At 36.6% G+C, this 22368-nt stretch overlaps 2 protein-coding genes across 2 annotated transcripts in view; one reads left to right on the forward strand and one right to left on the reverse strand.

Annotated features, from left to right (window-relative positions):
• The window catches only part of GNAZ (G protein subunit alpha z), a 68221-nt gene extending 49788 nt beyond the window's left edge, over positions 1-18433 (forward strand). The window contains exon 3 of the mRNA XM_074606229.1: positions 16380-18433. Within this exon, the coding sequence (XP_074462330.1) occupies positions 16380-16724 (345 nt within the window). The 3' untranslated portion in view covers positions 16725-18433. The remainder of the gene's footprint in view (positions 1-16379) is intronic.
• RSPH14 (radial spoke head 14 homolog) overlaps positions 1-22368 on the reverse strand; it is a 98409-nt gene that overhangs the window by 69095 nt on the left and 6946 nt on the right. The gene's annotated exons all lie outside the window — the stretch shown is intronic.

Here is a 22368-nt window from a genome sequence, read left to right on the forward strand (position 1 = left end):
GGTGGAGTGGGTTTAAGCGATCGGGTGAAATCAAATAATCAAGAGTTAGTAAATGGAGAGTATCGTTGGTGTAACCTTATTTTAAACATCTTGTTTCTGTATATTTTGATTCAGGCTTTATAGCGATGATGGTTTTTTCCATGGTTTTTCTGCTTCATTCAATGAGTATAATGTTTTTCTGTGATTAATGAGGGCTTATGTGACAAATAAGACTGTCAACTGTAGGAACACTGCCATCATCTGTTGCAGAGGGAGGAAAATGTGAAACTAACGGAACATAGGATTATAGGAAAACAGAGAAAGTTCACATGGCTAAAGCAGCCGAATGCTACTCCGAATACTACTAGATCCTGGCATAGGTCCATGTTCCTTTTTGGTTCCAAATCAGTTTCTTAAATGAAAACTTTCATAGGCAATCCCACATTCTTCCTAACTCAAAGGGACCCAATTTGAGATCCTGTCATTTGATTTGTAGTAGGTCTGATTACTCAGAGCTACACCAACTATAAACGATAGCTTGAAAAACCTATTGAACTTCATTAAATAAATAAATATGTGTGCTGAAAAATTAGGTTGTAGAAAATCAGATTGGGTGTCTAGAATGATTGGGTTCCTTCTAACTATATTTTCTCATTATATAGATTTTATCGTTCCCTATTTATAAGTCACTTTTAACAGTACCTCTTGATCTGACAACATGCTGTGAAAACAAACAAAGCCAATGAAACATTCAGATACAATAATTATAAGCTTAAGAAGAAACTAGTAATTCTGTCTTTTAAGCAGCTTATAAATAGTAAGTTTATAGTAAAGCATGAGTCTATAAATCAAGTTGTCACAATAAAGAAAAATATTGACTAGTACATGACATTGTCCATCTTGCAAGATCAATGAGACAGGGTTCAATGAAGAAAAAACTATATGTTCACGTAACATGAGATTTACATGAGTAACACTATATAGGCAACTATGATTTCAGCATTTGACACTTGAGCATTTAAGTTTGCAATTTTCATGTTCTTCTAGTTTAGATCCTTTTTGTGTTACATTCTAGAGTAAGTTTCTGTAAATAGGTTCTTAGTGAAATTGTAATTATTTTTAGAAACACCTTAAGAAATATCAGTGATGTATGCCACATGTAATTAATTTTATTTCATTGTCTCTTCATGGCACATTGGGTATTTCTGTATATTTATATTTTGTGGTGGTCACTAGTTCCTGGGAGGTTCATTTCATACTCTGATGAAAAATCTGACAACACTGAAGATGAATCTTCACCTTGATTCAGTGTTTAATATTGCCAGTGTTAAAAGCAGAAATCTACTGCAGATTTTTGTGCTAACTGGGATTGAAGAATGAAAGTTGTTGAACTGCTAGTAGATAGTAGACTTCTAACATGGCTGTAAACTTACATTTCTGATATGAGGACTTGTTACAAGAAATTTTCTATCCAAAATGGTGTGTGTGTGTAATGTTTTAAATGTCTATAAAAAGTTAATTTTAAAAGATACTTGCGTTTCTTGCAGAAACTGTTATTATGATATAATTCTTTACTATTAATATTCTTTAAAATTTTATTTTTCTTTCCAATATGCTTATAGTATACACTATGGTGACTGTAAATGAAAAAAAATGTACTTTTCTCACCTGAAGAAAACAGTGTGATTCTTAAGATTCATAATGCAGTTTGTTGGTGCAATACAGAGCCGTGGTCTGACTGTTTCAATTTTGCAGTGCTCTGGTAACATCACTAGAAATATTCCAAATTTAGAGCAGTGTAATTGTACACTAAAATGGACTTATTCAACCTTTCCTTTTAATTGATGGAGTCTTTCCACCTGTTTTACAGACTCAAAATCTCTTTGGACAGATGGCAATAGTGAATCTCTCCCTTTTGCCAGCTGAAAAAAAATTGAAGATGTGTAGATATGATTACTTAATTGCTCATTTGAGTTGCATTTGGTAAAGCATATAATGAAATAGGATCAAAAGAACGGAGATGGCCTGATAAGACAGATGGTGGTGTAGTTAACCCTCTGCTGAGGGAGCACCCACCCGAATATGGAAATTGCTTAAAGTAACGGCTGAGATGCTGCAAGAGCCTAGTACTGGAGAAGTAAAGATCAGCAAAAAAGACAAAACTGGTCTGATGAAAAAGTGTGTGGATCAGTCTCAGTGTCTACACAAAGTGGAAGAAATGATCCACCAAAACGCTGAACAAATTGCAGATCAAAATTAATCTCCCTTTTTTTTTCCAAACAACTTTAACAATAGTGATTTATACCAACGAGGAGATTTACATCATGGGACCACAATGTGTTTTCTTGTGTTTTTTTTTTTAATTCAGTCTTGATCAATTAAAATAATTTTTATTTCTAGCCCAACAGACTAGAACTTTCATTACAAATATGGGAGAAACATTTTTTCAGAATACATCGCTATTTTTTTCCTTTAATTCTTCTCCAATTACTCTAAAATAACTTTGTGGAAATTATCTCTTGAAACTGATTTGATCTAAATTCCAGTAATGCTGCTTAAAACCAGAAGAATCTATTGAAAGACAAGATTTTTTCTTTCTCCATGCTGCTAAACATGCTGCTTTTGTACTCCTCAGTACTCCTCGCAGCTTATGCAAAAAAGGCCAAGATCAGACCCAGATTTAGAACCTCTATTTGACGTTACTTTCCATTTTTTCATTTAGCTTTCTTTCTCTGTTCCTTTTTAACTCTTGACTCTCAACACTGACCTATATGCCCCACAGCCTTTATGTTTCTTCTAGGTTAGTAGGAGGCAACCTCAAGACCAGCATGATGGCAGGAACTACATTAGAATTATAGGCAAGGCTGCTGAAAGATCTGAAATAACCACTTGCTCCTGAAATACTCTACGTTAATCTTGCAACATAGGTGGGATAAAAAGGGAAGATAGCCATTGTTCCTACAAGAGCTCTAGCTGTGACAAACTCTGTAAGCATCCTACCAAAAATATCTTCAAAGATGCAATAAAATGAAAAGCTGGTGCTCGTGGAAGAATTTCAGCTTTAGCAGCTGTGAGGGCAAAATGCATCCTCCAGATGTCATGCAACTTGAGAAATAGTCTTAGGTTTTGTGGGTATTAATTTTTTCCCCCTGTAGTGAATTTCACAGTATAAAGTGGTATTTACCTTTTTATGGTATAATAGGCTGTTTTTACTGTTCAGATACTACTGAAGAATGAAACTACTGGCCAACCTTTCTGGTGAAAACTGGTTCAGTATCAATGCGGGACAGTTTTCTTTCTTTCTGTTTTTTTTTGTTTGTTTTAGGGTTTTTTTGGTTTTTTTTTTTTGTCTGGGTTTAAGAGAAAATATCATTATCTCCTGTCATTCATACACTCCAGTGTTGGACAATGCGAATTACTGGAGGTCAGTACTTCTAGTTCCCTTTGCCCACCTTTTTGATGAGAAATATTCACTGCTTCAAATGATGGTGAAGTTTGCAAAACAAACTACTTTTTTTTTTTTAACTGGATAAGACTAACGGGAAAGACAAAATTGTCTAGGAGCTGTGGCAATTTTATATGGGTTATGTAAAGGAGAAGTTTTCACCAATAGGGAATGAAACAGCTGATTTCACAAAAAGGATGAGCTGTTCTGACAGCCATAACATACAAACCAGTTGTACTAGGTCACAGCAAATATCTGCAGTAGTCTGTGTCCAGTTGGGCAACAGTGGATATTTAGGAAAGAATATGGAAACAGATCAAGCATACGCTGATACTTGCTGCGATATACCCTACTGGATAACCGAACCAAGGATTGCATCAACATCTTTCTAAGTGCCCTTTGAATTTAATTGCTTTTTGAACCCAATTACGCTTTTCTGACTCTTACTATTATTATTATTCTCTAACACCTCATGACAGAGTTTTACATTTAATTATGCGTTGCATGGAAGAAATACTTGTCTGCTGTCAGATAACTGAATTTGATGTTTCTTACTTTTTGTATTTTAAGAAATGGTGCAAAAATTATTCACTATTCACCATTCTATACCATTCATGATTTTATGAGCTCATCTGTGTTCTCTCAGTTATTTCTTTTTCTAGGCTGAAGAAAACTAGTTTATTTAATTTTTTTCATATGATAGTCATTCTATACTTGGGATAATTCTTGCTGGTTTTCTCTGTATTTTCTAATTCTACTAACTGTTACAAATGATCCTTCATCTTACTTGTATCTATTAGCTTTCATAAATATCCATGAAGTCCTGCCTTAAAGCTGGACTCAATTGTGCTAAAATGAAAACCTACTTATTTGAGAAGTCCTCTCTTTTTTTTTTTATATCATAGTTTATCAGGTTGGACTCTTGTCACTGATGTTTCAGATTTCAAATGTTTTTTATCCAGAGAAAGGGCATTCACAGGCACTGGATTTTGCAGTCTGTCCCCCTGCTGTTATTCTGTTACACAAAATTAATAAGTTTACTAGCGCATTCTTGTGGCATACTAATGGCATAAAGTAATGGAGTTCTTTCATTTAAAAAAAAATTATCTGATGTTTGCAATATATTGTTTCACTTCAATTAAGTCAAACAATTGTCTGTGTGACAGGAACCAGTTCACCCTGTTAACACCCTTCCCTGCCCCTCTGATGTATTAGAAAAATCCACACTTCAAAGAAGGTGCAATGAAAAGCACTGTTTCTTTACACATAATCTATCAGCCAGAGCTTGGGTTACGTGTAAACTATACAAAAGGTAGGCTAGTCAATAGTCTGCAACAGTGGATAAACATTTTTCTTCTTACTTACATATTATATTGTTCTCATGCAGATTTCTGTATTATTTTAATAGCTTAGGGGCTACTCTAAGGTCCAGGGAGCTTGAAAGAACAGAATACAATTTAAAAATGGGTATTCCACGAAGGCCACAACTCCATTCTTTGACCATTTCCGTTTCATCCTGCCTTACCAACAGGATAGTGACAGTGTAGTGAAACTCTTTCCATCAAAAGGATAGCCCTTATGCTTGAATTCACCTCTTCAGGATGAAAAGTTTGAGATCTGCTCAGAACTGCATACATAAAATTGACTTCTCAGTTTTGGATTCAACTATAAATACGTTTTTACAATTCATGGAATTACAGAAATGTAGGCTAGATATGATCTCTGAAGGTCACTTATGATATCGTCCCAGCTGAAGCTGGACTATTGCCAACAGTAAATCAGGCCAGCTATGGCTTTATCTAGTTCAGCGAGGAAAACCTCTACAGATGGAGATTTCACAAAATTTCTAGGCAAACTGTTCCAGTACTGTGCTAGTGAATTTTATTTTTTTTTCCTGACATCTAATCTGAACCTGCCAAGTTGCAACTGCCACTTTCTCTTTCATGTAATACTGCTGGGAAGAGTTTAGTATCATCATCTTTGTAACTATGCTTCAAGTAATTGTAGGCTGTTACTAGATCACCCTTTAGCCTCCTCTTTGCCAGCCCAAACAAGCCCAGTTCCCTCAGCCTCTCCTTGTAGGTCAGTGCAGTTGTTATATATTGCCTAGACACAGAAGGCTGAAGCTTAAAAGTTTCAAATGAGGATAGCTAAAGTCCTGGACCACTTTATGTATAAAGCTATGCAACATTTCAGCTATGTTAAATATGTACTTGAAATGCTCCTTTTGCCCTTGAGCTAAGCAAATAATCTAAAGGCCTGAAAGAAAAACAAAACCAAAAAAACCCACCCCACGTGAAAACACGAGTATGCATTGAAATCAATTGAAATATGTTACCAGGAATAAAAAAGCTGGCCTCTATTATCACAATATATAAATCAATCTAAGGACAAAACATCCAGATATTTACAATTAAAGTATGGTTGTTCATGCTACTTTGGATATATTTTGGACAACTGTGAGATTTTAAATGAATATGATTTTAACAAGAGAATGTTTTTAAACTAGATTTTTTTCTTAAACTCCAGAAACATGCAGTTTGCTTGGAATACTGTACAATGCTTAAAAAAAACCCCCAGCCCCCAAAACAAGCATAGCGATTATATGCTGCTAATTTGCTTCTTAGAACTAAGTTAATAAACATCTTAATTTGTATTTAGGAAATCTTGATTTTTCTGTCACTGTCAAAGACACTGAAGATTTATTCTTATACTCCTTTTATGGCATGTTTGCCCTCTTAAAACTGCTGTCCCCCAAAATGATATACAGAGAAGCACAGTGCACGTTCTCATAACTCTTATGTCAAGATGATTATGTAGCATAAAGCTTTGTTGAGCTTTGAGGCAGTAAAAGGAGAGTGTTAACAGTTGTTTACTAAGAAACTGAAACATAGCAAGATTTCCTTTGAGGAGAAAAAACAAGCTACCCACCTACTTTACTGATTAAATGGAGATCTGTGCAAAAATTCCATGATACTATTTATTTTGCATACTTTTACTACAGCCCTGGCAGTGCTGCCCTGGCTGGATACTACGTAATGGTTACGTTTTAATATGTTGGCCCATTGTGACTTTATATTTCTTTTGGCATGCATCAGCTGCAGTAGCATTTCTTTTGCCAGTCTATCCTTATTACTCCCTCCCATAAATGTTGCCTTGTGTTGCTGTTCTATCAGGCACAGGACCAATATTGACTGCCCCATATTTCTATTCTCCTGAACATACCTTTTTCTAGAACTTCTCTCTGGACTTGTAATTCTCTTATGAGAAGCGATAAATATAGCACCTATCACATGCGCATTTTATGACTTCTAAATATAATTTTCCTGTACTTCAGCTTGCTGAGAAGATATGTATAGCTAGTCACAAGCAATAACTCAATCTACATGTATTTCTCCACTTTTATTCTGCCCCTTCCATGTTGTGGAACAGTCTTTAATACCTTGGGCAGGCGTACTGGAGTAGCCTTTATCTGGATCTTCTAGCATTTCTGTTAAATGATGAAGTGCTCCACTCTTTCTGATCCTTAAACTCAGTAACTTTTTCCTCTGTTCTTCCAAGAGTTTTCTATGTACCCTTTCTTTAGGTTCCCTTTAGTTTATAAGTCCTAGCAGAAGAACCTGTTGTCCTATTCCTTTGCTTGGAAATCCCCTGGCTCAAAATCTAATCATCCTGCCAGAAAATTTAATCAAACTTCTTTCTCAGCTCAGGCACTCTCCTTAGTATAATCATAGCTTGGTATCAGACTGTACTTACAAGGATTAAAAAATTCGTATTGTTCCTGATCTAGGAATATAAAACAGTTTTGATAGATAGTATTAAAAAGCGGTTTACCCCAGTCTGTCATTGGCACCCATACATAACTACTACACAACAGTGTTTTACTTACCATGTATTCCTACAGACATGACTTGCTGTTTCAGTGTGCACCTAAAAGGTTGCAGGGATCAATTTTCAAAGACAAACGTTCAGGACTCTGTTAAAGTAATACTCCCGATGAAATCTGCTTTGTCTAGTCTAGTCCACATAAGCCTTAGTAACACTACGATTCTTTTCCAGTCACAGGGATCATATGTGATAAAATATTCATAATGTTTTCATTGTCATCCTATACAATAGCAAGGCTAAAGGTCCCCATGTAATTCTCATTCATTTTTCAATCATACTGCCAAATTCAGTTATCACCTGCAGAATTTTCTGTAAAGACAGCAGTAATACTCCACAGGAAATCATCAAGGGACAATATGCTGCAGTACTGCTTTGTCAGGTTTATTTTCCCGTTCTTCTTTGAAAAAGAGGTGTCAAATATTGACTACTGTCTCCTCTACCTGTTCTACCTTTTCACGTACAAACTGTAACAATTAAATGACATTATCTTTAAAATAGTGAGGAATTAATTCGGTAGTTTACAAATTTCGTTTGCTAGTATAATATTTCCTCCTGATTTGAGAATGAATCTGCTTAAAAAAACTGGAAGCAAGCTTGTTTCACGCTTAATACGTTTTTTTTGCCCTCGTTATGTAAATACATATCTTCCTATCCAAAACCACACAAGATTTCTTCAGGGCTCCACTTCATAACATCCATGTTTCTCTGCATTCTGTATGCTCATTGTAGACATTCAAGGTTCCTCTAATATAAAACCTTCTTTTATCATCCCTCTCAATTTCCCCTTACTGCGGTGGCATGAAGTATATGTATATACATAACATGCTATGTTAGTTTTCCACCTTACTGCACTTCACATTTCTCTTAGATATGCAGGACACTGAAAGGAATTTTGGTAGGAAGGACAGAAATAGACAGCACATGCGTGTATATATCCATATGATAGCTGCTATATTGACATAGCTGCTTCTAGTTATCCTGCCCCCTTCCCTGTTTTGTTTGCCATGTAACTGGTCAGGAATTCCCGCAGTGATTTTAGACTAATGTAATGCATTACTTTGGTGATGGGATAGTGACTTTGTCTGCTTGTTAGAGTAAGTTAAGCTGCTAAGTGACTTCAGAACCCTTCTTAGAATTCCTAACATTTTCTAGGAAAGCTTTGGGATCCTAGGGTTGGAAGGAAAGGGTTTGGAAAGGCAAAACAATTCTGTCTAGTCAAACCCCTATTGGCTACCCTGTCCCTTCTGGGAGATGCCAAAGCTAGAAACAGGTATATACAGGACAACACAGGTAAAGTGTTTTATCCCAGTTAAATCCTACCTCAGTGAGGTTCTTAATGTCTTTATTTGAGAGATATATAGAGTGACCTGGTTTAAGTCTATTTACTTCTCTCCAGTGGATAGTTAGTTTCTTCTTTTTGATTTTTAGATGAAAGCAATTATTTTTTCTAACTCATGAAATTCTCGTCATCTTTCCCCATCTAGACCCACAGCCACCTGATCCTATGCATTATTTTAGGAGTTGTCTGAACAAAAGATGAATCATACAATAGTCTTTCTTTTTAAATCAAGTCTCTCATACAGCACTCAAACAGGAAGGACTAACTGCTAGACAGGAAGGACCTTTCAACTAGCACTTAATCTAGGATATTTTACAAGAAAAAAGTATCTCTTTATATTTATTCAGGCTATCTCTTGCTTTCTGCATCATCTGTATTTTTTCTGCAAAATTCTGCTGCTTTCTCTCTGCCTTCCATTTTAAATTTATTCAAACATAGTTTGAATTCCTGAATTGCTTTGACTATGACTGTCTTGGGCAATGGTATTTCCTTCAATTTATTTTGTAGACTGTTATTATTTCAGAACAGATTCAATTTTTTTGTATAGTAACCTTCAGGAAAACCCAATGTTTACGTCCAACAGATTCAATTACTTTTTTACTGCACCACCTCTTCTTAAAATACTTTAACTTCACCTGCTTTCTTTAGAAGATCTTGGGTTGTGGATCTCTAAACAACACATTTGAAACGGAAAGAAAAGATTTGTGCCATTTTATGAAATAGCTCATAGCTACCAGCATATGGTAAATGGCAGCCACTATCACAAGGAAAAGCCTCAACAGGAAAATAGCAACAGCTTCCACTGGTTTTTCCAAGACTTACTGACATTTACAGATTTTCCATCTTTTCTGGAAAGCAAACATTACCATTCTTGCACCCATTTTATTCATCATTGTTTATGGTTTACACAAGATAGATTTTATTTAGTTTAGTTGAGGTTTTTCACAATCCCCAAATGCCTACCAGTTTTAAAATACTGATGAAAGAGAAATAAAGATTGAAAGATAAAGTTCTTAGGTATTTAGTACAAATGGCTGTTAATTTCCTTATTTGTGATAGCTTCTCTCATCATAATTTTTCATTTTTAAGTTCAAAGTTCTCCCAACCACGACCGGAAAGCTTTAATGTGAAAGCCGTGAGGAGATACTACAGGAGATAGTGTTTTTTCGAATTATTTGCTATCTTGATAACAGGGTCTTCCCTTTTGAAAACTCTTAGTTGGTCTGGAACTCTTTGCTGCTAAGCACACCTCTACTGTTCCAGAGGATGACCAGGGATGTTTGTATGTTTGCAAATTATTGGAAGAACAGAAGCAGCCATCTGTTCCTTAGCATATTCTTTCCCTTAAGCAACCAATTCCTTGTTCTCATGCTCAGAGAAGAATTTGCAATTAGCCACCAACAAGGCCATCTGGATAAGGCACTGGCATAATATTGCTTATACCCCAGCTTGTGTATAATTATGAAATTACAGCAGCACATTTTTTCTAACCACCTGGCTAGCTACCCCGCTTAGGATTCCTGAACTGGAAAAGACACTGCAGAGAAGAATGCCTTTTCCTACCTTTATTTTTCCTCCACATTAATAGAAAATTTTCATAACTCCTTTGGGAGTTGTACAGTAATTTATTCTATTTTTTTATTATAAGCCATTACCTTTTCAAGTTCACTTCTCCTATAATATGTATAGTACTTTTTTAATATTTATGAAACCAGAAATGTACCTGTTGTGTTAGGACAGGCGTACATAAGTGGATACATCATGTATCTTTATGCTCTGTTTCAGCGTCTGCCTTCATCTTAGAATTGTGGACTTACCACCTCTTATTTAAGATCTTCAGATATATCAAGATGTCATCCGGCTATAAAAAACTAAGCGCCATGTTATGTATTGCTGTTTCAAATGTGTCATAAGCCAACACTTAAAATTTATAAAGGCCTTGTCTTGTTGTGTATGCTATTTTCTCTTAGGTTTGGATTTATTTATTTGTTATTTAATTCCATGCAGAAAATGAGATTGAACACTATGTGTTTCATGTCTCCATGGTCACAGGTAAAAAAAAAACTTTCAGAATAGCTTCAATTGATTTTCTGTTCTTCATATGAAGTAGGTGCTGCATGTTTCTCTTTCCCTAAAGTTTTCGTAATTATATGGATGACATCTTACTGTTACTTGAAGACTTGAGTTTTCCTCACCGTGCGGTGATACATTTTCCTACTTTGACTATTATAGTTAAATTACAAAATGGATTTTTGGGGTATATCATACATTTATACCATGCAACTGTAGTCTTGCAATGGTGTAATATAGCCTGCATCTTTGTTGGAAATGATTCCTGATTAACTTATTTGCATTTTAACTAACAGAAATTCTATTTACTTTAGTAAAGGTTTTTATGACTTTCAAATACCCCCCAATATTATAATAATGATATTACATTGAAGAAGAAATTTCTTAGGTGTCAGCTAGAACAGTTTACTAATTCTTTCTTTACATCATGTAAGAGATCACCAAGTTTACATTAATTTAAAATTGTCAGTCCTCTTGTACGTGTTCATTACATTTCACAATTTATGGAATGGTTTTAACTCTCTGATTTTGTCCTTGGACTACAGACTCCAGCTGAGGATTTGGTAGTAGAGGGACAGTATTATGATTCACTACAAAATACATTAATAAACACAAACCTCTTAAAATGCAATATCCTGTTGGCATGAATGTTCTGAAAGTTGGCCAAAAACCTATATTACCTCTAAAACACTTTCTTCCAGACAATTAGTAGGAAAGGCATTTCAATTGAGCTAAAAATTTCTTGCATTGTTTCATTATCGGCTACAAATTCAAGGTCAGAAAGAAGAGCATGATTATTTGGAAACAGACCTATGATGGTTCTAGGGAATTATCTGTTGTGTCAGGATTTGCATTGTGAAAGTAAAAAATAAACCCTCAAACAGATTTTTAAAGCCACATTTTTACACCTGTAAATCTGTTTGTATTTAAAGTAGGCTCAAAAGTCTGATTACCCCACCTTTACAAAGAAAGAAGTAAACACACACACACACCAAATATAGGGACTATATAATTTTGCTTATATGTCAGTATGCCTTAAGGGGCTTGTGAGTTAGATTTCAACATGTCTACATACTGCTGCTGCAGCAGTGCCAGCCCTCATGGTGCGCCATGGTGCTCCTGGGGCTTTTGAAATGACCAGAAACTGCCAAAGGTCTGTGGTTTCAATCTGTAAACATAGAATTACTCACTGAAATAACTAAATCAATGCCTTCATGGAACTCTGAAACAGAGGATGCGATTCTGACCAAATCAATCCATAGCAAATAAAAAGGAATAGAAACACAAATAAAATGAGGAAAGTAAAAGAGGTAATTTGAAAAGCTTAGGTAAACAGTCTGTTCATGTATCAGCAACAATTAATTTTTAAGGGGTAATTTTTTCAGGATACTGTTTTAGTGTAACAATAATGATCAGTATTGTTGCAGATTTCCTTTGAATAACAATAAAATATATTTTCATTATCTAATAAAACAAATAAAAAGTAAATTTTAAATAACTTATGTTTTCATATTACTTTACATGTAAATAAACAGTGAATGATTCTTCTCTCTTCATCTCACCAGTTGAAATATGGAGTGAAGCCAAAGGAGATGCACTAGACACAACTTATGCAAATTTCAGGAGAATTAGGCACAAGATACTGTTACTTCTATTAAAAGCCAAAATCATCCTCTCACTTCCACTTTCCAAACAGGAAAACTGGCTAGAATACTTCACAGTCAAACAACAAAAATACCTAGAGTCTAGATTATTTTCATACCCTCCGAACGCAAGTCAGAAAAATGGAACACACATATATTTGCAAGTAATGTTGTAAACAAAATATGCTCTTTTCTGATATCCCAAATCCCTTCTGTTCACTTACTCTGACCACTAAGGTGACTGAAGATGTACATATAAGGTTTTTAGAAACCTACGATATTGCATATACAAAGGACTGCAAGACTTGCAGAATAATCTATATGGGAAATGCAGCTAATACTGTTTGAAACAGTGAATTCATTACTGGTTAACATTAGAAGAAAACAAAGGAGTCGATTATTGCAGAAGAATAGGTGGGAATGTTAGAAATTAGTGAAGTGTGATAGTGGTTATGGAATCACTATCCAAAGTAACAAACATCCAAAGTACTGTACCTGTTGGCACTATGAGAACATTGTTGCTGTGTGTGATGGCACACATCTTTGGTAGAAGGAATATATTACTTGATACACATTTTAATTCCACAAAGAATTCTGTACATCATCTTCAATGCCTTATTTTCACTGCTTTCTGTTACTAAATTATAAAAAAGAAAATGTGGATTCTCTAAATGTACTTGACCAATATATCTGACATAATATGTTTATACAGAACAATAAAATACATAGCTATTTTCCAGTCTGTCCTATTCAGTCTCTATTTGCAGGAAATAAATAGAAACAGATACAAAGATAGATGAATAGATACAATGATAGATAAAGATTTTGAGAACTTTTGCAAAATTTATGTTCCTTGTATACATATTCTATAAATATATTAGCAATAAGAAGAGGACTAAGGATTATCTCTGTCCTCTAGTAGATGGGGCTGGCAACATAGTGACCAAGGATGAGGAAAAGGCTGAGGTACTTAATGAAGTCTTTGCCTCAGTCTTCAGCAGTAGGACCAGTTGTTCGCTGAGTACCCAGACCCCTGAGCTAGAAGACAGGGATGGGGAGCAGAATGAAGCCCCTGTAATCCAAAGGGAAACGGTGAGGGACCTGCTTCAGCACCTGGAGGTGCACAAATCTATGGGGCCGGATGGGATCCACCCAAGGGTATTGAAAGAGCTGGTGGAAGTGCTCGCCAGGCCACTTTGCATCATTTGTGAGCAGTCCTGGACAACCGGGGAGGTCCCAGCTGACTGGAGGTTAGCAAATGTGACACCCATCCACAACAAGGGCCAGAAGGAGGATCTGGGGAACTACAGGCCAGTCAGTCTGACCTCGGTGCCTGGGAAGGTCATGGAACAGATCCTCCTCAGTGCCATTACACGGCACATGCAGGAGAACAGGGTGATCAGGCCCAGTCAGCATGGGTTTGTGAAGGGCAGGTCATGCCTATCAAACCTAATATCCTTCTATGATAAGGTGACCCACTTAGTGGATGAGGGAAAAGCTGCGGATGTTATCTACTTGGATTTTTGCAAAGCTTTTGACGCCATTTCCCACAGCATTCTCCTGGAGAAACTGTCTGCTCATGGCCTGGACAGGTGTACTCTTCGCTGGGTAAAAAACTGGCTGGATGGCCGTGCCCAGAGAGTGGTGGTAAATGGAGTTAAATCCAGTTGGTGTCCGGTCACAAGTGGTGTCCCCCAGGGCTCGGTGCTGGGGCTGGTTCTCTTTAATATCTTTATCACTGATCTGGATGAAGGGATCGAATGCACCCTCAGTAAGTTCGCAGATGACACTAAGCTGGGCGGGCGTGTTGATCTGCTTGAGGGTAGGTTGGCTCTGCAGAGGGATCTGGACAGGCAGGACCGATGGGCTGAGACCAATGGTATGAGGTTCAACAAGGCCAAGTGCCGGGTCCTGCACTTGGGTCACAACAACCCCATGCAGTGCTACAGGATTGGGACAGAGTGGCTCGAAAGCAGCCCGGCAGAAAAGGACCTGGGGGTGTTGGTTGACAGCCGGCTGAATATGAGCCAGCAGTGTGCCCAGGTGGCCAAGAAGGCCAACAGCATCCTAGCCTGTATCAGGAATAGTGTGGTGAGCCAGACTAGGGAAGTGATCATCCCCCTGTACTCGGCACTGGTGAGGCCCCACCTCGAGTACTGCGTTCAGTTTTGGGCCCCTTGCTACAAGAGGGACATTGAGGTGTTGGAGCGTGTCCAGAGAAGGGCTACAAAGCTGGTGAGGGGTCTGGAGGACAAACCTTATGAAGAACGACTGAGGGAGCTGGGGTTGTTTAGCTTGGAGAAGAGGAGGCTGAGGGGAGACCTTATCACCCTCTACAACTACCTGAAAGCGGGTTGTAGAGAGATGGGGGCTGACCTCTTCTCCCTGGTGACAAGTGATAGGACAAGAGGAAACGGGTTCAAGTTACGTCAGGGGAGGTTTAGATTGGATATTAGGAAACATTTTTTCACTGCAAGGGTTATTAAATATTGGAATAGGCTGCCCAGGGAGGTGGTGGATTCACCATCCCTGGAGGTGTTTAAAAAAAGGGTAGATGGGGCGCTTAGGGACATGGTTTAGAAGTGGCTCTTGTCAGGGTAGGCTAAAGGTTGGACTCGATGATCTTAAAGGTCCCTTCCAACCTCAGCAATTCTATGATTCTATATGATAAAAGAATACCAAGCATAGAAGTCCATCAAAAAGCATTTTTTTTTTTCTGTTGGGAAGAATGCTTGTATTTAATATCAGGTATATATGCAAGAAGTCAAATGAACTTTTTTGGTTTTTGTTACAAGAGGTATTTCTGAAAACTAGTTCCATGACTGTGGAATCAGATAGGTCTAACAGGAGCTTCCAGAACTAATGCCAGGATCTGGGCCTATGTAACAGAACATAGGAAGATGCATGATAAAGGTTTTAAAACTGGCCACACCAAATATATGACTAAAGTTAGTCAGATAATGATAATGCTCATGTGCCAATGAAACCTAACAGAAATAAAGATCTAAATTGTAACATGCTGGAAAACATTGACCTCAGCAAAACTGCCTGATTAAGATATTTTCTCTATCTACTTTTGACAGTACTTGAGTGATATTTATTTTAATAGTCTAGAATATTTCCTATTCAAAACATTTACATTTATTTACACTTATTTATGGGTGTAAACCGAGCAATAAACTCTGCCTTCCAAGAGCGCTTGGTACCACGGACAGCTCCAGGTACACAAGCGTATCGTAGCAGCAATACACGAGGAACGTTCAAGGCGGCCGTTCATTTCTAACGGACCTTTCTGCTCTCAGTTTATAGCAGCATTGGATTGTTATTCCCAAATATATAATTGTGGTGGTCATCCTAAATTGTTCTTAAGTGGAGTTCACTCAGGGCAGCAGACAGAAAGATGTTAAACATGTCTGTCTAAACTCAGCTTTCACCTATAAATATGCAAATTGTCCCACCATAGTAGAATGTGGTTCTTGTGTACTCTTCCAAGCTTACCATTATACAATGGGGAGAAGTAAGGCAAGGAAAATACTCTGAGTAGGCACGGTGTGCTAAATTACATATCTAATGATGCAATGTTACAATTGTGCTGTAGTATTTCCGTCTCTTTAAAAAATGTTAACAGCAGAATGTTTCTGCAGTGTGAAATTCTTAGAAATAACTCATCCCTTTTATTTAAAGAATGTGTTTATAGTACTAACCTAAGTTTGAACACAACCATGTTTTCCCAAGTTACACCTGTTGTTTATAAATCTTCAGCTTTAGACTTTCCTCCATAGATGTCGAATATTGTAAAAAAATAAACTAAGAGGTAATCTGTGGTGAAATGTATCAAAATAAGTGAATTAAAATTCCTGAAATTTCATGGTCAGGTAATATGGACAGTTACCAAATAAAACAAAAGTTATTTCTAAAAGCAGATTTTGCTCAGCAATAGACATAATATATTTTGTGTGCTTTTCACAGTTATGCTGAAACACTATTATTGACACTGTTGTTTCCTCTCCTACAGAGTCGAATGGCAGAAAGTTTGCGTCTCTTTGATTCCATCTGCAACAACAATTGGTTTATCAACACTTCCCTCATCCTTTTTTTGAACAAGAAAGATCTGCTGGCAGAAAAAATCCGACGCATACCCTTAACAGTCTGCTTTCCTGAATACAAAGGCCAAAACACTTATGAGGAGGCAGCAGTCTACATCCAACGCCAGTTTGAGGACTTGAATCGCAACAAGGAGACCAAGGAGATCTACTCACACTTCACCTGCGCCACTGATACCAGTAACATCCAATTTGTCTTTGATGCAGTGACAGATGTCATCATTCAGAACAATCTCAAATATATCGGCCTCTGCTAAGAATCCTTGGGCTTAATCTGTTTTCCTGAAGTGATAAGAAAGGGGCTAACCACTTCCACTTCTAGTGGAAAAAAATGGGGCAATGCTTAGTAGCCCAAGAAGAGAAAAGGGGAAATCTGATGTATGTACACAGTTCCTCTTATGCCCCCTTAACCTACTACATCATTTTTCACAAATATGTGTTTATGAGAGCGAAAGCCTCCTCTCCAAAAACACACACGCAATCCCCAGTGGAAAAAGTATCCAACAACTCAAAAACCCCAAACAAAAACAATAAAAGAGATTGAGGCATAACTCTGTGGAGGTGTTTTCACCACAGTCACTGCACTTTTATTCCATTTGTTTCATTCCATTTCCTACAGTGGGAGTGTTATCATGTTCTGTGTAAGAAATAATTCTTCATCCAGTTGTCCTAAAATTTTACAGACACGAAGATATAAAGATGGTGAGTGACAGATGAACTTGTTTGCAGGATGTGGAGCAGAATGGTTGTATTGGGGAGAAAAGCTAGTTCGAACCAGAAGCTACAGAAAAGGAGAGTTTAAGCAAAATACTACTTAAATTTGTAGAGAATGGGCATGCACCCACAATATTGGTACACACAACCAAACAGTATATACACATACATCATGTATGCATACGCACATGACTCACAGCATATACTATGTACACACTTTTGCTTTACTTTACTGTTTATCAAGGACATCTTGCCTGTTAAAGGAATTGTTGGTGCACAACTGTTCTGTGATTTCCAAACTGACTAGCAGCTCTTTTTGGTCTTTAGGCTTCAAATATGCAGCAAAACTACATGAGATGAATCTATGAATAGGCCAAATTAAGGTCAGTGTTTCTTCTACTGGTAAGGAGTTTTATACATCAAAACAGTCGTCTTTTACATCTTTTTTTGCCAAATATTGTGGTGTTTCACAAAAAACAAACTATATTTAAAAGTAGGTTAGTGTTCCTTTTTTAATCCAGATAAAAAAATAAATCACAAGGCAATTTTTAAAATTAATGTTGTGTCTCTGGATTGCTGAATGTGAAAGTTGCCAACGGACAATTCTGTTCCACTGCTCCAAATATATTCTGGGAATTGTAATATTGTAACAGATTTCCCAAGAAGCAGGAGCCATGGAGATTGTATAGTATATAGCCTCCAAAGTCTTTTTTTTGTTGTTTTTCTAATTATTTTAAAAATGTGATGTATTATTAGAAGGTTAAAGATGAGCGATATGAACAATAACTAAATGTCTTGATATTTCAATTTAATAATTTAAATTATTTACAGTTTAGTGAAGTTAAGGAAACTGAAGAGATGCATTCCTCAGCTCCAGGTTTCATCTCATAAAGAAACACTACTGGATGAAGTAACATTCCAGCAAAAGTTTGAATGCATAAGAAGTTCAGTGGGACAATACTGGAAAATCTCAAATGGATCATATAGACCTGAGTGTTTGGTCAGTTGATTCGTTCCCCTGCCATAGAAAAGACTTCTTAAAGACTTCAGTGTAAAGTTGGTGTGTAAATATATGTTTGATAATTGTAAAGCACATACGTACACAGAGACACAGACACACATGCACACTGGAAGATAACCTTCTACTTTTGTTCCCCCTATGTACTATGATTAGTGCAAGAAATTTCAGCCAAGGGCTCTAAGAAATTTAAAACAAAATGGTTAATAACATCAACATTTAAATTGTCCACTTAAAAAAATAAATAATTCAAAAGATACTGAACGTGTCTATAGTGTGTTCATTAATTAGTGTTACAACAGTTACTTAATTGGATAATGTTTGTGAAGCTTTCTTTCCTTTATGACAGACTGCTGAGTTTTGTTTATTTGCACCAGCTCTTTTTCCTCAGTTTATTCACCAACATTCAACAATTTCAATCTTAAGCAATTATATTTGAGCAACTCAGTAAGATTTAAGGGATGTGTTCCCATTTAGTATCTTTACATATTCTGAATGCATATTATTGTTATGGTTTTTTTGGGAGATGGTTAGTAGCAATTTCAGGAAAGAAGTTGTAGATCAAGATCTATAGGAAATATCAGGAGAGAAGCAAGATACGTAAGAAGCCTACCTGCATATTGTCTTACACAAGCAGGTACTTTGTTGCATGGATATCTATGCTTAGAAATACACATCTAGGTATAAGCACATATAAAAATTTTTGAATAGTGCCTGAAGTTCGTCTCCTAAACCTGTATTTAAAGATAGAAAAAAACTTGAAAAATATGTTCACATTTTTGTACTACTGGGCTCTCAGCAAGTCTCCAAAATCAAATGAAAGTCACAAGTTCATGCTTGTGAAAAGTTAGGCTTTAAGAAAAATCTAAGTACTTTTTAAAAGTGACCATATAAAGTGATCTATCAGCATAAGTCTTATTGATGGCTTTTATTGAAGTTTTCTTGAAAATTCCATCCATTCAGACTATAACAAGGTTCTTCCAGAACATCCTCTAACTGAAATCTTTAGAAGTGTGGATGTACATTAAGAAAAGGTGCAACTCTTGCATAAACAGCATAAACTCATAAAAATAATTTTTTTAGAGGATGCTAGATAAACAATATCCCTGGAGTTTAAACAGAATTTGACTTAGAACCCTTCACCCCATTAATCATGTCTGAGACCAGCTGAAAATATCTGAAGTGCTTGCATAGTTTCATCCCTTTGTTTGCTTCTTGGCATTTCTACAAAATGCATAACGAAGTCCTGATCTTTTTTAGCTTATGTTTAAGAATCCTTCTTTTGGTCTATTTGAGAATATCTAAATTCAAGCTAGGATTTTTTTAAGTGACCAGGAGACTTAAGCTAATAATGAGCTGCGACTGCCAAGAGAACTATAATACTCTTGAAGACAGTAGCTCAAGCAATAATCATTTTCAGCCTTGCTAGAGAATGCAGCCATAACCAAATATATTCTCTGAGGCTCAAGTCATGGGTTAAGACTTTCAAAACTCTTCAGACCAGACATAAATGATAATGGGGAAAAATCTGTCTAATTTTGAACATGATACTTTATCCACGTACTAAAGACACAGGGCCCCCTTAAGCATTCCCTGTCAACTGTTACACCTGAAGAACAGAGGCAAAAGAGCCAATGAGGCTGTGCCTTGAAGGTATAAAAGGTTTGTCATGCCACACAGGGAGTATTTAGGTGTTGTAATAAGAAGATACTGTTGCTTGCTTGAGAAATTTGCAGTCAGACTGCTTGACTTGGTGAGTTTACTCTATATTGTAATTGCTAGTACAGTCCATAGAGCTCATACAGGATCCTCTAAGCTCTGTTTACTGTAAAAGTGCTATCATTTACTTGAGAAACTGCACAGGATTTCTAGTCTAAATTGCTTTTTATAGTGTAATATCCTATTATTAGCCAGCTGAAGTGTGAAAAAGGTATAAAATGAGCCAGGGCTTCCTTTTCCAGTGAGTGGACCGTTAGATGCTATGCCTCCTTCACCTCTAGCTTTCATGGTACTGTGGCCGTTTGAGACTAGTGAAAGAAGGGACAAGAAAACACTGGCATTCATTAGAGCATAGCTTCTTGGTAAGAAAGCTGGATAGGAGAACTAAAAATAAAAGTGCAGTCAGTTATGAGGAGGGTAAGAGACATTTTATATTAAAAAATAAATCTTTATTCAACTAAGGTCTTTCCAATGTAAGTATTAGAGGCAACCTACAATATAAGTGGAGAACCTAGGATATTTTAACAAAGGCCTAAGGGTATTTCTAAAGAAAAGGAATGTGTTGCATTACTCATTGAATGAAGGCTATCTTCGGAAGGAGACAAGAAATTGAAGCACTGTGTTCCTACTTAACTTAAGAAGAGCATAGGCATGGGGAGGCATAAAGCAGTAAATAATTAGGTTTAAATAATCAATTCACATAATCAGGTTCTCTGAATAGCAATTCCTTGCTATTAACTCTCTAATCATTTAATTCCTATGATGTTTTTGATCTTAGTATTCTGAGTAACTCATGGTTACTGTTTTCTATCTGAAGAATTCAAGATGTTAAAATAAATTGTTTTACACAGAAGTAAAGTAATTCTATTTTCTGATTGTAGAAGAAAACTGAGGCACAGGGAAGATAACACTAAAAAGTCTGGGCTGAGGACAGGTGCTGAAGTGAAATCCCTTGACTCTTAGTTGTCCACCTGGATAAATCATGCAATTAAATTTGCATCTATTTTCTCAGTTCTCAGGTTTATCAGTGATGCAGTGTACTGCCACCTGAAAGAGCTGCATTAATACAGCTGGGATTTCACTTCACCTGGGCAACAATGACATTCACAGAAGAGATGTTCCATCTGCTGCAATAAGAATGCCATCTGTCCTTTTATCATGTGCAGGTCATACAGCAAAATAAGTTTCAAAGGGAAAGAGGTATCCTTAAATGGTCCTTATCCATAGATCTGATTGATTGGTTATAACGTTCCAAGGGTGGAATAGTGGGGAGACTGTGGGTCAGTAAAGTAGGAGAAATATTATCTCTTCAACTCTTCCCAAACAGATGTTCTGGCAAGCTTAAAAATCCATTGCCCTATCCAATCCATCTCAGGCTTTGCCTAAAAGGATTAAGTAATCATAAAAGACAGAACAGATAATGGGTAAGAATTATTACACTTTTCCAGTATTAACCATAACCTAGTGAAAGATATTATTTTTTTTCCTGGAACTATTTTTGCAGTTGTTATTGTCATTTATCACTGCTTAACACCCTTTCACTAACATTGTTAAGTATTGCATGTCAACAAATTGTTTTCACAGAGTGAAAGTTTTTTTATTAACTTTTCCCATGATTGCCTCATTTTCTTCTGCTGCTGGTTCTTTTCCCTCATCTATCTCTATTGAATACATATATCTGTCTTAGTTTTGTCTTTCTTCTGCCATTAAGTATTGCCACTAAGTTGTTTCTTCTGGAAATGTTACTCCTCAATGTTCTCCAAATCTTTGTGGATTTTCCCACCGTTTGGTTTTTAATGATCGCACTGTTCCTGGAGGATACTGGTATACATCCTTAAATTTAGGAATCAAAAATAGTCTGCAAGTGGATTTGCTGAAAATAACCATGTTTTCCTAAATTACTCCTGTTTGGAGAAAGAACAGGTGGCCTGGCATAGAGCTAACTGGAATCACTGACCACTTTGCAGTGAACAAAACCAACTACACTTCATGCCAAATGCATGTTGTACAGCTCATGTTCCTTTTGTCTAGTGTGGCACATACTGCTTTATTGGCCCTGTAAATTACCTCAGCTCTAGAAAACATCGGAAATCTAGCTGTAGAATGGTATTTTAATTGCTGACTTCCTTCAGCTGATTCAAGGTACATCCTAACTCCTTATCTGGATGTAAGATGTAGAAGTAAATGCAAAGAGGAAGACAATTTCTTGGCTAGCTGAAGAAGGATGAAGAATTCCCAAGCAGATACTATTGCCGTATCTGTAATATGTCAAATTAATTATATTGGGCCTTGTGACTCTTACCACCTATTGGAAAATATTTGCTGCTCTCCCTGATAATTCCCCAAATTGTCTCATAGCAAAGAAATGGTTCTAGCACCTTTTTGGGTTTTTTGTAAATAGCCATCTGTATGTGAGTTCATGCTACAGTAACACAATTCTGCTCAAGGAG

This window comes from Larus michahellis, chromosome 13 (assembly GCF_964199755.1).
Source record: "Larus michahellis chromosome 13, bLarMic1.1, whole genome shotgun sequence".
In the NCBI taxonomy this organism is placed as follows: domain Eukaryota; kingdom Metazoa; phylum Chordata; class Aves; order Charadriiformes; family Laridae; genus Larus; species Larus michahellis.